General features: G+C 49.5%; 1 protein-coding gene across 1 annotated transcript in view; it reads left to right on the top strand.

Annotated features, from left to right (window-relative positions):
* The first annotated feature begins 2354 nt into the window (after window positions 1–2354).
* L3MBTL2 (L3MBTL histone methyl-lysine binding protein 2) overlaps window positions 2355–15848 on the top strand; it is a 19043-nt gene continuing 5549 nt past the window's right edge. Inside the window, exons 1-8 of the mRNA XM_032882916.1 lie at window positions 2355–2482; window positions 4305–4548; window positions 6061–6194; window positions 8868–8991; window positions 9771–9850; window positions 11342–11459; window positions 11907–12041; window positions 12315–12403. Of these exons, the coding sequence (XP_032738807.1) occupies window positions 2459–2482; window positions 4305–4548; window positions 6061–6194; window positions 8868–8991; window positions 9771–9850; window positions 11342–11459; window positions 11907–12041; window positions 12315–12403 (948 nt within the window). The 5' untranslated portion in view covers window positions 2355–2458. The remainder of the gene's footprint in view (window positions 2483–4304; window positions 4549–6060; window positions 6195–8867; window positions 8992–9770; window positions 9851–11341; window positions 11460–11906; window positions 12042–12314; window positions 12404–15848) is intronic.

Below are 15848 nucleotides of genomic sequence, written 5' to 3'. Positions count from 1 at the left end.
TTCCCTGCCTGTAATGTTTAGGGTTGTACTTTTTTTTTTTTTTTTAAGTAAGCTGTATGCACAACATGGGGTTTGAACTCATGACCCCAAGATCGAGTTGCAGGCTCTACCAACTGAGCCAGCCAGGTGCCCCTCTGGTTGTACTTTGAAAATTAATTAAAGGTTAAGCAACATATAAAGGGGATTCTTCTTAGCTGTTTTATCCTTCTCATTGCTGCCCTTCTGGTGTCTAACAGGATGATGATAACCACCATTGACTGCGCCCGGTGTATGGCAGGCACTGCCTGTTTATTATTTCTAGTTCTTACAACCCAATGATATGACCCTATTATTTCTACTGTACAAAGTAAAAACCTAGACTCTGTTTATCATGCTTGATGTTGAACCTGGTTGGTTTGAAATATTTGGTTCATATTTCATTTGAAATCATGGAATTTTTCAAGTTGGATGAGATTAACTGAATCCAGTTTATTTGATGAAGAAAGTGAGGCCCAAGAGGGAAGGCTGAAGTCTCTTCATGAAGGAATGGGGCCAAGAACACTTTTAGTGGCAAAAACAAAACAGTTCTCCGGGGTCAGAACAGCAAGCTACCTAATCCAGTGCTCTGCCTTTAAGAAGCAGCCTGTTGTAAACCTTCAAGTCTTATTATCTCTTATCTATTATCTATTATTAATAAGACTTATCTAGATAAGTCTATCTCTTTAGTCACTGATCCTAGTATATGCTAGGATCTGTTCTCGGCTCTGGAAATACAGTAGGGAACAAGACAGGCTAAGTCCCTGCCCTTGTGCCACTTACATCCAGTGGTGGGAGATAGACAATAAAGAAATAAACAAATGAACAAGACAATTTAAGACAGAAACAAGTATTATAAAGAACTATGAAATGGGTGAAGGGATACAGAGCGAGGGGAGGGAAAAGCTACTTTAAATAAGATCCCTAAGGAGGTGACTTTGAGCTGAAATTTGAAAAATGAAAAGCCATCCTGGATAGCAACAGAAAGAATGTCCCACACAAAGAACATCAAGTGCAAAGGCCCTAAGGCAAATTCAAGCTTGGCAGTCCAGAACAAGGAGTGAGTGGACCGATGCAATGAAAGGTGGAGATGGTAGTACAGGAGCAGGTTGAAGAGAAAGCAAAGGGTCTTTCAGGGGCTGGTGGAATGTTTGAATTTTACTCAAAGTGCAAGGGGAAGCTAGTAGAGGTTTCTAGCAAGAGGATGAACATGATCTGGCTTATGATTTAAAAGATCACCTGTATGGATTAAAGAAGGTGAAAACTCAAACAGGGACCGTTGGGAGGGCTGTTGCAGTGAGCTGGTGGCTTCTCTTTGCCGGGTAGTGGTGGAGGAGTACAGGCTATATTTTGGTTGTAGAACCAACAATGCTGGTTGATAGCATGAATATGGGATTTGTAGTAGAAGGTGTTGAAGAAAGAAAAAATCAAAGACTTTGACGTCTATGTGGTGGACCGCAAACTGAGACATATTTTTAATATATTCAGCCTCCACTTACTACATTTAGATTCTTTTTTTTTCTTTTGTCTATTTTTTTTTAAGGTTTTTGTTTTGTTTTTAGTAATCTCTACACCTAGTGAGGCTGGAAGCCACCACTCTGAGATCGGGTCCCACGCTCCTTTGACGGAGCCAGCCAGGCACCCCTACATTTAGATCTTAATTAATTAGAGCGGAGCTTAGCACGGGGAAAGAATCTGAGCTAAACCTTAAATTGCAAACGTGTGCGATCTCGGAAAGAGCTACTGTTTCATCTTTGATAGGGTGATTGGCTGTCTCCAGATTTGAGCTCTTTGTAAATCTCACCGAAGCACCTAGAACTGAGTGTTTAAGGAGGCTGTGGGACATCCAAAATGAGTGAGGCGGAGTGCCTCATATTCGAGGTTTTAGTCAGGCGATGGTGATGGAGGCGCAGCGTGGCTGGATTTTGAGCATGCGAGACATTCATGGCGCTGGGCATAAGAGCATTCCAGTTTCTGCCTGAATTGGAAATGAGTCTCTCTGCGAGTCATCCTGGACCAAGGGCACCTTAAAACTCTTCTAATCAGGAAGAATGCGATGTCATTCCTGGTGCCTGGAACAGCACCTATGTGCTCAATAATTGTTTGATAAAGAATGCGGTAGAGGCGAGAGGAGGAGGTTAGCGTACAAAAATGAACTCTGCCCCCGCGGCTGCAGGGCCAGCGCGCAGGGATTTTCACATCGCTATAGCAACGTCTGCTTCCACGCGCACCCACAGGAGAACTACAAGTCCCACAAGCGCCCGCGGCTTCCCCGCCCCTAGGGCCAGGGGCGCGGGCCAGCGCGGAACCGGCTTTTCCTCCTTCCTGCAGTGTGATTGGCTCGCGGCTCTGGGAGGTGGCCAATGACTGCGCTGAGGAAGAGCCGCGAGGCCAATATGGCTTCCTGCACCTGGTGACGGTTGAAGAAACGGTGTTAGGTCTCATGGAGAAGACTCGGGGCGTCGAGGTGAGAGGGAGAGGATTTATCGTCACTGGGAAAGGGAACCCCGAGAACCTCGCACGTGGGGCCGATCTTTAGGTCTTTTAGCGACGGCTGGAGGGTGGAGAGTGGAAAGATGGATAAACTGAGGTAGTTAGGTTGAGCAGGGCCAGAGGCGATTGGCGTTGCCTTTTGCGCCCATACTGCCGGGGCCCGACGTCTGGCGGGTAGTTCAGGGCGGAACAGCCTCCCTGGCCTCCCTGGAAAGGGAACTGGGTTCAGGATCTGAGGGCTCCTGAATCTTCTTTGTCCTCCCTCTCTCGTGGTCGTTTCTTGGGGGATTAGGGGGCCAGTGACATCCTGGTGGGACGTGAGGGAGAGGAAAGTTTCGTAAAACTACGTGTCTGGATCGTTCACGTGCATTCTCGCCCAGTATACTCACAACAATCCTGTGTCACTGTTTCGCTGTAACGGTTAAAGTAGCCGAGGCTCGCAGACAGTTGGTGACTCCCCAGGAAGGCCACACAGCTGTAAAGCGAAAGAGATGGGCACTCAGTCTTGCAGGCTCCAAAACTTTTCCCGCTGTCCTATAACCTGTCACCCACTCATCCTTGAGTCATTTGGCTTCTGGTCACCTTATATTTAAATTCGGTGTCTTTTCTGCTACATTTGGGCGTGTAGTTGTAAACATAAAATGAAATAGCTCAAAAATTCTATAAGGGAAATGGAGGCTAAGAATAATAGTCCACGCTTTTAGAGCTGTCGCTAACTGCTGGAAACAACTAGGCTTTACATATCTCAGTCTTCATTCTAGTCATCTAAAGAAGGCTTGCTATTATCTCCGTTGTACTGATGAAGGCAAGGTTCAGTACATGGCACAAAACCACAGTTAAGTGGTAGAGCCAGGATTCAAGCCCAGGCAAATCTGGTTTGAAAGCCCAGGCTTCTAGCCAGTAATAATTGCCAACCTGTATCGAACACTTGCTACTGTTTTGAGCGCTATACTTGCATTAACCCTTATTTCTCCCTCAAAGCTTCTGAAAGAGGTGGTATCCTCATTTACAGATGTGGGAACCGAGGCCAGAGAGATTGACTTGCTGTAGATCATACAGCTTGTCGGCACTAGAGATGGTAGTTGAGCCCTGGTTTGGGACCTTTTCTCCTAAGTGCCAGGGAGATTGATATACAATATCTCATTTACATTTCACATCCTGTGCGCTAACTACTTTTCCTGTTTCATAGATAAGAAAGTTGAGGCCCAGAGGGATTCCGTGACCTGCCCAAAGACCACACCTAGTTAGGATCAGAGCGGATCAGAGCAGAGTCCAGAGCTATGGTACATACTACTATGCTCTAACTAGTGTGTCATCTGTTTCCCAGATCTTCCTTAGGGCAGTCTGCATTCCAAATTAACTTTTCTGTGGCTGTAATTGTTTCCGAATTGAGATTGTTTTGGTGTACGTATGCTGAAGAGGGAAGAATGATTTTCTAATATACATCTCCCCCAGAAAGTCTTCATGAGATAACTTAGAGTATTTTCACATCATTGTATTCTATGTGAATCATGTTAAAATGTCATCATCTACAAATCCACAGGAGGAGCTTGGTGAATTCCAGTACCATTTTCTGTCTTGTTAAGCTATTCTGATAAGTTGTAGTTAAGAATTGTGTAAACAAGAGTGATGATCCTGGTGTTTGCCAAAGGAGTATTTGATTCTGCCTGACACTTAGCCCAAAGGTGTTGACCCAAGAATTGGAAAGTGAGCTGACAGCAGACCTGCATCCTTCTTCCTCATACACTAGCCAGACCTGATATCCTTCTGCCTGGTTTGTGTCATCCTTCCTCTAGGAGACTCCATCTTCAGAACCTATGGAAGAGGAGGAGGAGGAGGAGGAGGACTTGGAGCTCTTTGGTGGCTATGACAGTTTCCGGAGCTATAATAGCAGCGCAGGCAGCGAGAGCAGCTCCTACCTCGAAGAGTCAAGTGAAGCAGAAAATGAAGATCGGGAAGCAGGGGAGCTGCCCACCTCCCCCCTGCATTTGCTCAGCCCTGGGACTCCCCGCTCCTTGGATGGCAGTGGTTCTGAGCCAGGTGCTTTTAGAGTGTCCCCTGAAGACGGGGAGGTTTCAGGAGGCTAGGGAGGAAGAGGAGGATATAGGCCATGTGGGCAGAGCTGTCCAGGTGTAAAAGCTGCTTGATCTCATATCTAAGGGCCTATGAGAGAGATAGAAGTGCCCCAAGGGGCATTTCCTGCTGCAGTCTGATTTGAGATCGCAATTTCCTTTGTTCTTTCATACGACTAATACTTATTTGGCACACGTTAGATGCCAGTCATTAATATGGTGCTGCTTTTACATTGGTGTGAATAGCTGGTTGATTTTTAAGCCTAGAATTTGAGAAGAACACCTAAAATGTTCTGATTTACTCTCCGGGAAAGGACAAGAAATAGCCTGTGGGTTGGATGTGGTTGGTGGTGGGGGGTGGAAAATACAGAATAAAGTGACTTCCTGGGAAGAGAATTACTGATGAGAATCCCCATAGAGCATCTGGAAGCCAGTGAATTTCTGAGCTGTGCCGCTTGGACAGCTGCTGGATCCCTGTGTCAGGCCTGCTGTGTATGGACTACCTATGAGGAGAGACAGGCTAGATGTCTATGAGGACATACCTGTCCCTTAGTGCTTGCCTTCTTTAGAAGAGTGATCTAATACTCTGCCACTTGACTTTTCCTTTCCATTGACCTATCTTCTCTTCCTCCCCCTACCCCCGCCCCACCCCGCCCACCGTGCCACCACCTTTTCTCCCTTCTTCCAGCCATTCTCTTAGAATCTTAGAACTCTGGAACTAGAACCATTAGAAACCATTGAGTCCAGATGTCTCTATCATGGCTGTGTGTTAGGATCAACTGAGGAGCTTTTTTTTTTTTAAGATTTTATTTATTTATTTGAGAGAGAGCATGAGAGGGGAGAGGGTCAGAGGAAGAAGCAGACTCCCTGCTGAGCAGGGACATGCGGGCCTCCCCCACCCAGCCACCCCCACCCCCATCCCCCTATAGGACTTGATCCCGGGACTCCAGGATCATGACCTGAGTCCAAGGCAGGCCCTTAACCAACTGAGCCACCCAGGCGCCCCACCTGGGGAACTTTTAAAGATTACAGATGCCTATATCCCATCACAGACCAGTAAATCAGAATCTCAGGCTTGGGTAATTTTTAAGCTCCTCAGGTGATTCTACTATGATGTCAGGATGGAAACACTGATCTAGTTCAGTCTCTTTATAGATAAGAAGAAAAGCCACAGAAGTTAGGTGAAGTAGGCACTTTTTTCTTCTCGTTTTCCTCTTCACAGACTTTCCAACACTCACTGTTGCCCTGTGGATTTTCCTTAGCTCCACTGTTGACATATAGCCAGGTGATGCCAGGCAGCTTATCTTAGACAAAACATTCAGGCGGACACACACCTCCTGCTCGTGTTGCAGTCCTCTCAGCCTGACTGGGGGGCTGGGACACCTGGTTATCGCACTGTTCCAGGTTTTGAAGGGCCCGTTATTTTGTTTGATTTGAGGTGATCGTATTAGGTGGGTCACGCCCTAAGTTCTCTTCCCAGCTGTCTGTGAGATGTGTGGTATCGTGGGTACAAGGGAAGCCTTCTTCTCCAAGACTAAGAGATTCTGCAGCGTTTCCTGTTCCAGGAGTTACTCCTCCAACTCCAAGAAAGCCAGTATCTTGGCCAGATTACAGGTGAGAGACCATCACTTGGAAGACCCTTCCTGGGGTCCTGGGAGCGTCCAAGACAGGAGCAGCCAACTGGCTGATGGCAAGGGGCCAAGAGGGCTTGGGAGAAGCTTACTTGTGGCTGTCTGAGGTTGTTAAGTTTCCTGCTATTTGTTATGCTCTGCAATTTAGAAGGCAGAGGAATCCATTTATGGAGCTTGTTGAATTGCAGATTTCTAGAGCTGCTCTCATTTCCCATCTTCACTCCCGGCATAGTCTGATGTGTTTAGTATGTTTAAACAAGAGCCTTGGGGGAGGCCGATGCCCTTGGTCTTTGCTTCCTAGCTTTCATAAATGCTCTGAAGGGAAGCTAGGAGACAGGCATATATTTCACCAACCACAGTTGAGTTTAGGAAGTTGATGCCTTGTCTCTGACTCCAAGTCATAGGCAGCTACCTAGAAAGTCTTTTTTTTTTTTTTTTTTTTTTGGAGAGACCACAGTAGTGAGTGGTGGGGGGTTGACCGGGGACTGCGGAGGGAGAGGGAGAGAGAGAGTCTTAAGCAGGCTCCACACCCAGTGCAGAGCCCAACTCAGGGCTCAGTCTCATGACCCTGAGAGCATAACTTGAGCCCAAATCAAGAGTCGGTCACCCAGTGGACTGAGCCACCTAAGCACCCCTATAAATGGAAGGATTTTTAAAGAGATGTGTTGACCCACACATTAGCTGAGCAGTGTGCTGAGGTTCAGAGAGGAAGAATGACTTACCTAAGGTAGTTCTGTTGGAAGAGCAGCAGAGCTGGAACTGGTCTGTAATTGCAGGTGCCTGACTTTGTGGTTTCCTGGTAACTATGGCCACTGTCCACAACACTGGTTCTCAAACTTTCCTGCACATTTGGATCATCTGGAGGGTGTTTAAAATACTGATGCTTGGGGCACCCGGGTGGCTCAGTCAGTTGAGCGTCTGCCTTGAGCTCAGGTCATGATCCTGGGGTTCTGGGACTGAGTCCTGGGCAGGCTTCCTGCTCAGCAGGCAGTCTGCCTCTCCCCTGTCCCCACTCTACTTGTGCTCGCTCTTTCTCAGATAAATAGTCGTAAGAGGCATACACTCCATTGACTGAGCCCGCCAGGTGCCTCCTGGACACAGGGACTTTAAAATATATTTTTTTAAGATTTTATTTATTTATTTGACAGAAAGAGATCACAAGCAGGCAGAGAGGGGGAAGCAGGCTCCCCGATGAGCAGAGAGCCCGATGCAAGCCTCGATCCCAGGACCCTGAGACAATGACCTGAACGGAAGGCAGAGGTTTAACCCACTGAGCCACCCAGGCGCCCCTGGACATAGACAGGTCTCGCCGGGTGACTAATACGTAGCTGAGCTTGAGACCCACTGCTCTGACGTTTGAAAGTCACAGTGTGCCAGGTCTTCTGCTTAGTACTTCATACAGTTTATCTCACGTTTGTGAGATAATTGTTTGTTGTTTCCTTCATTGCGTGGATTTTAGTCAGGGCATGGAAAAATCTCTCCCCTCAGTGAGCTAATAATAGTATTGTTAATAGCTACAATTGGGAGTACTTGCTGAGCGTTTGGACTAAATCCAACCAATAATCTCGTAAAAATGATTTTTTAAAAATTCCTATTTAAGATTTTTTTTTAAGTAATTTTTACACCAAACATGGGGCTTGAACTTACAACCCCAAGATCAAGAGTTGCATGCTCTACTGACTGAGCCAGCCAGGTATCCCTTAAATTCCTATTTTTAAGGCTGAAACATTTTCAGTAACTTACACAGAGGTATACAAATGAAATTGAAGAGCCAGGATTTGATCCCAGGTCAGTGTGGGATTTAAACTCACATTTTTACTTCACTGATCTTTTTAAATTATCTGGTGGGGGGCGCCTGGGTGGCTCAGTGAAGGTAAGCATCTGACTCTTGATTTCCGCTCAGGTCATGATCTGATCAGGTCATGGGTTGTGAGATGGAGCCCGTGTCAGGCTCTGTGCTGAGCATAGAGTCTACTTAAGATTTTCTCTCTCTCTCAAAAAAAAAAAAAAAAAATATTCTCCCTCTCCCTCTGTCCCCTCCCCCACTTTCACTCTCTGCCCCCTCCCTATAAAATAGATATTAAAATAAAAATTAAAAGTCTCTGGGCCTTTCTGAGCAGTGCTTAACTTACAAATTATAGACCAGACTAGTGGCCTTTCACCTATGGGGATGCCCCCATTGGAGCACCTGATAAAAGCCATGGACCTGTTCCAGAAGATTCCTGTATGTGTACAAAAGGTTGCCTCCTGACTCTGTTCACAGACCTCTCTGAAGCCCACTCTCTGCAGTAAGTCTGTAGGATCCTCAGAGGAAAGAGATGGCTGAGAGTTGAAGGCAGGAGGGAAAATTCCTGGAAAGGAAGCAGAGGCTGAAAAGATAGAAAAGATAGAAGGAGTGTCCCTCCCTGCCCTGTAGCTCCTCTGACCTGACCGGTCCTCCCTCATTGAACAATAGCTAAGCACTTACTGAGTGTTGGTGTTAAAGCAGAAACTCTCATCCTTGCCACGCCCCTCTGAGTTGAGATTGTTATTGTTATCCACTTGATTTACAAATGAAAAAACTAAAGGGGAGTAAGTGGGCGAACACCAGGGTTTGAACCTAGGCAGTAGCCCGGTTCTCTGCTATTGGGTTGCACACATGTTCTCCTCCCTCCAGGGAAAACCGCCGACCAAGAAAGCCAAAGTCCTGCACAAGGCAGCCTGGTCCGCCAAAATCGGAGCCTTCCTCCACTCACAAGGGACAGGACAGCTAGCAGACGGGACACCGACAGGGCAAGACGGTAAGACGGCAGAGCACTGGTGCTCAGGAAGCTGCTGGGGGTCGGCGGGAGTGGGGTGCCCATTGTGGGGTGGCTCTGCCTGGGAGCCAGGAATGGGAAAGATGGGGCGGCCAGAGAGTGCCCTGGCCGAAGCCCCGTGTGGATTGCCCCATCGGTATGTGGTATGGAAATTACCCCAGAAAATCCCTTTAGTCACTCCAAGTGCCAGGACCCCTACTCTTGGTAATTCAGAAGCCCAGAATTAGCTTCTTTTCTCTTGTATTGCTTTTGGCCCTTTGACTTCTGTTTCCCTTGGGCAGTGGAGCCCCCTCTCTGGTTTGGAGAGGAGTTGTGGGATAAGGAAAGGAACCTTTCTCTTGGAGTGTGTACAGCAGGTTCTAAGCATATGAGCATTAAGCAGCTCTCTTCTAGGTGGTCTGAGTTTCTCACTGCAGCTGAGCTCCACAGGCAGCCTGGAGGGGCCTAGGTGTGCGCCCCTCCCACCCATTCAGATAAGCTGTGGCCAATGAAAGGTTGGGGGAGGTCTAAGGAATTTAAGCCCAAAGATCTTTGGATTTCCTTTTCTTTTCCGGGGAAGAAAGATCAGACATTTCCCTTGAATGTTTCCTCTACTCCTGAAAGTCTGTCACCCTTTGGATAAGGTCTAGCCCTGTTCTGATGGCCACTGGTGGGGCAGGTATGGGGCTGCCACGGTGGGGAAGGACCTGTTTCTACAAGCTTTGTAGGGGCCAGGTTCCTAGCGGGGCTGCTGACTTCGAACTCTTCCTCATTCTCTGCAGCGCTCGTCCTGGGTTTCGACTGGGGAAAGTTCCTGAAGGATCACAGTTACAAAGCTGCTCCCGTCAGCTGTTTTAAGCATGTGAGTGCCCTGGAGATTAGGGGAGGGAGAGCTGGGAACTGGGGCACTCGCCGCCCCTCTCACCCCTGCCAGCCTCCTAAGCATTCCAGGCTGGGCACTGGCACCAGGGAGAGAACAGGTCCGGGTGAGCGCAGTCCAGCTTTGCCTCTCGCTCCGGCTTAAATTTCTGTCCACCTTTTCCTGGCGGTATCCCACAAATCCTCATTGAGGCTTTCTGGCACCGAGCTTCCCTCTGAGGAACTTTGTGCTAGAAATCCTTTTTCTTTTTCTTTTTCTTTTTCTTCTTTCTTCCCCATTGTTCCCTGTTTTCCCACTAAAAGCTTGTTCTGAGCTGCCTCGGGCCTCCTGGCCCCAGGAGGCAGGTGGGGATCCTTCTGGACCCCACTTCTGCCCAAAGCAGCATAGAAGAGTGAGGCCCCAGGGGTCTGGGCCTGGACTGGAAGGACGGCAGAGATGCTGCCGCCTAGAGCGGCACTCACGTCTGGTCTTTCAGGCCAGGAAGTGGAGGAGGAGGCCTCTTGACTCTTGGAGTCCTCTGACCAGAGTCCCATCCAAGTAGCTGCTGGACTCTGGGGAGCGCTGTGGACAGTGGAAGGGAAGTTTGACTTCTCCTGACTTTTCCGCATTGCTGTTGAAGGCACCCCCCTTTCCCAGTGGGACACTCTTTTGCCCTGAGTTTTCACTGCAGGGAGTTAAATCGTCCTTGCGTTCAGCGTACCTGATTCCATAGGCTCTGCCAAGCGGGGCCTTGTGTGCCTGGTGACATAGCCCTCTCAGGTTCTGTGTGAGACCCCTTCTGTGGCCAGAGATGTGGGGTGGATAGCCCAATTAGCTCAAGCCAGGGTGAGAAGGGAAAAAGGGTTGAGTTTCTCCAAAGGAGAATCAGGGTCCTGTTGGTGCCAAGTGAGGATTAGATAACGGGGAAGGCAAGCAGGAAGGGTGTGCTGATGCATCCTAAGAGGAGAAGACAGGTTGGAGAGGTGGAAAAAGAATGTACCAGAAGTAGTGCGTGAGTGCCAGCATGGTGATGGCTTAGAGACTACTGCCCAGGCTTGAGTGACTATCGAAAGAGGTGGTATTTGTGCCAAGCACAGTCTCGCGTGTGGCGAGCAGTAGGTGGTGTTGAGCCAGTGTCGTCACTGGCGCAAAACTGGCACAGGTGTGAGGTGCCCAGGATGACAGAGTGAGCTGGTCCACTAAGAGCAGCACTCGGGGAGACTCACTCAGGATGTCTGGCTATTGCCCCCCGCCCTCCTGTCCTGTCCCCTGCTACCCCATCCCCAGTGTCCTCCCTCAGTTCTCTGGGACTCTCCTCTCTTGTCTTACTCATGTCTCCATCCCTAGCCCCATACCTGGCTTGCTACATGCAGCGAGTGACTTGCACCAAGGTGCAGAGAAGGACGTGATGGCTCATGAGGCCAGTCACTCTCCCCTGTCCGCTTGGGCAGCTCACTGTCGTCCCCCCCCCCAAATGCTCTCGTGCCCACACAGGTCCCACTCTATGACCAGTGGGAGGATGTGATGAAGGGGATGAAAGTGGAGGTGCTCAACAGCGACGCGGTGCTCCCCAGCCGGGTGTACTGGATCGCCTCCGTCATCCAGGCCGCAGGTGGGGACTCCTCCTGCCATGGCAGGGTCTGGGTTTGGAGAGCGACATCTCCACATGGGTGGGGATTGTTGCAGGCAGAAACTGGCTTCATAAAACAAACAAAAACGCCCACCTACTAGAGTTCTGCCAATCCCTTCTTGGGATTTTCCTACTTTTCCTGGCTTCAGAGAGGCCACAAAGCATGGCAAGTTTGTAAATTCCCCTTTTTAAGGTTTTTTCCAGGAACAATCAGGTTGCAGAAGATTCATTCTTCCTGCTGTGCCATACTGCTTTCTGAGTATGGGGCATGGGTTTATTTTGATTGTGACTGTTGTGGACAACAGGGACCCCTCTTGCCCGGAAGGAGTTCTTAGAATAGGAGTCGGGTTTAGGCTTGAGAAGAGGGAAGGCATGAGAATACACCTTTCCTCATTCCTCCCTCCCTCATGGGTGCCCTCCTTCTTTCAGGGTACCGGGTACTGCTCCGGTATGAAGGCTTTGAAAATGACGCCAGCCATGACTTCTGGTGCAACCTTGGGACAGTGGACGTCCACCCCATTGGCTGGTGTGCCATCAACAGCAAGATCCTGGTGCCCCCACGGAGTGAGTTGATGAGAACATTCCCTGTCACGGTTTCTGCAGAGCCCTTGGTGGAAGGGGAACCCTTTGTCTGAGGTTAGACCAGAGCAGAACCTACTTGCCAGCCTGCTTCCTGTCCTCCCTCCCTCAGAAGCCCCAGGACAGATCAAGGTTGTGCTGCTGGTTTTAGAAGCTGGGATGGCTGGCCGGACAAGGCAGAACTAAGTGGCTCTGGCGCCCCCTGTGGGTGGGAGCGTTGTCAGTCTGTGTAACCAGGATTCTGCTGTGTCTCCACAGCCATCCATGCCAAGTTCACCGACTGGAAGGGGTACCTCATGAAGCGGTTGGTGGGCTCCAGGACACTTCCCGTGGATTTCCATATCAAGGTCTGGCAGCGAGCCCTTTGGGTCTCCTAACTGATCTCCTTCCTGCACCCTTCGTTTCCTCTGTCCCTGCTACTCACTGGAGTGTTTTCTCAAAGACGCCCTTGTTTGCCAGTCTTTAGCAGCTTCACGTTTCTCCAGGAAGGATGTCGGTTGTTGTCTGCCTCCCCAGCCTAGTGTCAGCCTGGCCCCCGACCCAGACTCTGCTCCAGCCATGTTAATCACCTTGCTTTGTCTCCTGTTTCCTCCTCCAGAGCCTCACTTTTGCTCATAGCAACATTTGTTCCATGGATTTCGTTAAGTACTTGTGTACAAAGAACTGTGGGGATACAGAGCCTGTATTCAGGACTCTGCAGTCTGGCAGAGGAAACGAAGTCAAGCAGAGCAATCATAAAATAGCCTGGGTTCTAAACCAGGGGTGTGCCTCTGAGTCATCTCTGTGGCTTTCCATGTTTTATTTTTTTATTTTTGAAGATTTTATTTATTTATTTGACAGAGACACAGCAAGAGAAGGAATACAAGCAGTGGGAGTGGGAAAGGGAGAAGCAGGCCTCCCGCCTAGCAGGGACCCTGGGATCATGACCTGAGCCAAAGGCAGACGCTTAACAACTGAGCCACCCAGGCGCCCCCTCTGTGGCTTTTAATTTAAATTTTATAAAACTTAGCTCCTTAAAGAATCACACACACGGTAAAAATTCAAAGGGAATACAAGGATACATAGTGAAGACTTCATTTCTCCCTCCTCTAATACCCAGACCCGCTGTGGTGGGGCTCACTCACCTAGGGGCCCGGACTGTGAGGTCTCCTGACCTGGATGCACACAGCTCTGGTTCCCACGTTGCCTCCAAAAGCGACAGTGAGCAGGGGATGCAGAGCAGGGGCCGCCTTGGCGCAGGCTTGAGCTGGCCCTGTGGCCTGAAGAGGAGCAGCTGTTAAGGAAGGCTTCCTGGAGGAAGTGGCATTTGAGTTCTCCCTTGATGAGTAGGGTGTGGGTGGTCTGGAAGCCACAAGTGGAAAGTAAGGATGGAAGAGGAGCTGGGGCCATCTCATCCAAGGCACGGGTCACCTGGTGAAGACGTTGCCACCGTGAGTCCTAGTCTTAGCTGGTGGAGAGTGATTTTATGGCAAGTAATGGTTCCAGCACCTCAAGGAAGCTTTCCCTGGTTTTCCCTAAAGTACAAATGATTTTTGCTCTATTTGAACTTGCTGGGTACTGTCCATTTGTTCTTTATTTCTCTGTGTTTTGCTAATTTATCTTTTCATACTCTCTTTTTTATAAGATTTTATTTATTTGAGAGAGGTAGTTAGTGATGGTGAGCACGAGCAGCGGGGAGAGGAAGAAGCAGGCTCCCCGCTGAGCAGGAGCGCAATATGGGGTCTGATCCCAGAATCCTGGGATCGAGACCTGAGCCGAAAGCAGATGCTAAACTGACTGAACCACCAGGAGGCGCCACGCTCTCTTTCCAACAAACTATAGTGTACAACTAAACTGTAATTTCCAATAAAACCGTAACTGTACTCAAAATGCCTTGCCCAGTGGGCAGATTCAGCAGGTGGAGCCGAGCACTCACTCTTCTCCAGCTGGCACTTGTCTGAAGATGAGGCAGGTGGCTGTGGCTTGGTACGGCCACCAGTGTTACCAAACTGGCCTCTCCTCCACTTTAAATAAAATGAGCTTGATTCTGGGGCATTTGGGGGGTTCAGTCAGTTAAGCATCTGGCTCTTGAGCCCAGCTCAGGTCTTGATCTCGGTCGTGAGCTCAAGCCCCACATTGGGCTCCATGCCTAGCATGGAGAAAAAAAAGAGGGGTGTCTGGGTGGCTCAAGTCAGTTAAGCAGCTGCCTTCAGCTCAGGTCATGATCCCAGAGTCCTGGGATCAAGCCCCACGTCAGACTCCCTGTTTAGCGGAGAGCCTGCTTCTCCCTCTCCCTCTGCCTGCCGCTCTCCCTATTTTTGCTTTCTCTCTGTCAAAGAAATGAAATGTTTAAAAAAAAAAAAAGCTTGATTCTGGTTCCATGTGAGCCAGTCAACAAGCACACGGTGACTCACTGTCACTTACCCAGTCCTACAGTGGATACAAAAGCAGGGCCTCTGAGGAAGGCGGGGGGCAGAGGGTAAAAGGTGGGGAGGGTTGTAAAGGAAGCTGTAGTCCAAACCCAGTCTAGTTCCTTTGATGCCTACAATGTGGTAAGTGCTGAGTAAAATGTTTAGTACACCCAGTGTAAATGTTTAGTACCACCAAGGTTGGGAGTGTACTGTGTGTTGGTCAGGTGAGAAAAAAATGTTGATTGAGCACTAACTGTTTGCCTGGTTCTGTGCTTGGAGCTGGGCCTGTAGAAGAGGGTCCTCCCAAGCCTAGCCTCCACCCCTGTGGAGCTCAGCTTCCAGGTGACTAAACAAAGAAGTCACAAAAGTGGTGTTGGGCTGTGGGCTGCCCTGGGTGGGCGGCAAGGAAGGAACATGTTGGGAAAGGCTAGGAGAGGAAGGTGGCCCAGAGGAACCCCAGCCCAGACTTCACCCTGTGTCTCTCTCTGAAATGGGCCAATCAGGCAGTTGGTTTGGGCTTGTATTCCCCGCCTTGAGCTGATGTCTGACGGGTCTGTGGTTTAGGACCCTTAGCTTTGCCTGTTGGCCGATTTGTGACCTTGGAGTTGCTCCCCCTCCTGGTGGACGTTGAAATAGCACAGCTTAGGGACACCTGGGAGGCTCAGTGAGTGGTTTAAGTGTCTACCTTCGGCTCAGGTCATGGTCCCAGGGTCCTAGGATCAAGTCCCACAACAGGCTCCTTGCTGGGCAGGGAGCCTGCTTCTCCCTCTGCCTGCTGCTCCCCCTGCTTGTGCGCACATTCTCTCTGACAAATAAATAAATCTTTTTATAAAAAAGTTCAAAAAAAAAAAAAAAAAAAGCACAGCTTAGTCCTCACCTTGCCCAGGCTGGGGCTGGTTTTTCCGGGGCTGGAAAAGCCCTACAGAGCTTACTGTTCCCATTTTCCTACCCCAGGCAGGAAAGCCCTGAGGTCACAGTGACCTGAAAGACTCTCTACCCTCCTACCCGCTCATCCATGGCCTGTCGTCAGGGCTCTCCGGAACAGCTTGTGGGCATCTTGGTCGCTGTCCTTTGCTGGCTCAGAGTGCAGCAGCCATTGAGAGCTGCAGCCCAGCGGGTTCACAGCTGTAATGAGACGTACAGAGTCCCCAGGGGCCACTGCTCTCTGGACATGAGTGCAGAGCGTTCATAAGGCTGGACACTGGCGCCAGTTTCACAGTCCAGCTCTGGCACTGGTGAAGCTGGGTGGGTGTGGGCAAGTCACTTGAGCCCTCTGAGGCACCTGTTTCCTTAGTCCGAAGTGGGTTTTATACCTCCCATCTTACTGACTGGCATTTTGGTGCCCACCTTGGAAGCCTTGTGCTGTCCCTCCGTATCATCCTGGGGAATCGGGGGCCAGGGT

Source organism: Lontra canadensis, unplaced genomic scaffold (assembly GCF_010015895.1).
Source record: "Lontra canadensis isolate GAN:19392208 unplaced genomic scaffold, GSC_riverotter_1.0 scaffold84, whole genome shotgun sequence".
Classification (NCBI taxonomy): domain Eukaryota; kingdom Metazoa; phylum Chordata; class Mammalia; order Carnivora; family Mustelidae; genus Lontra; species Lontra canadensis.
This window is presented reverse-complemented; position numbering and strand designations above follow the sequence as displayed.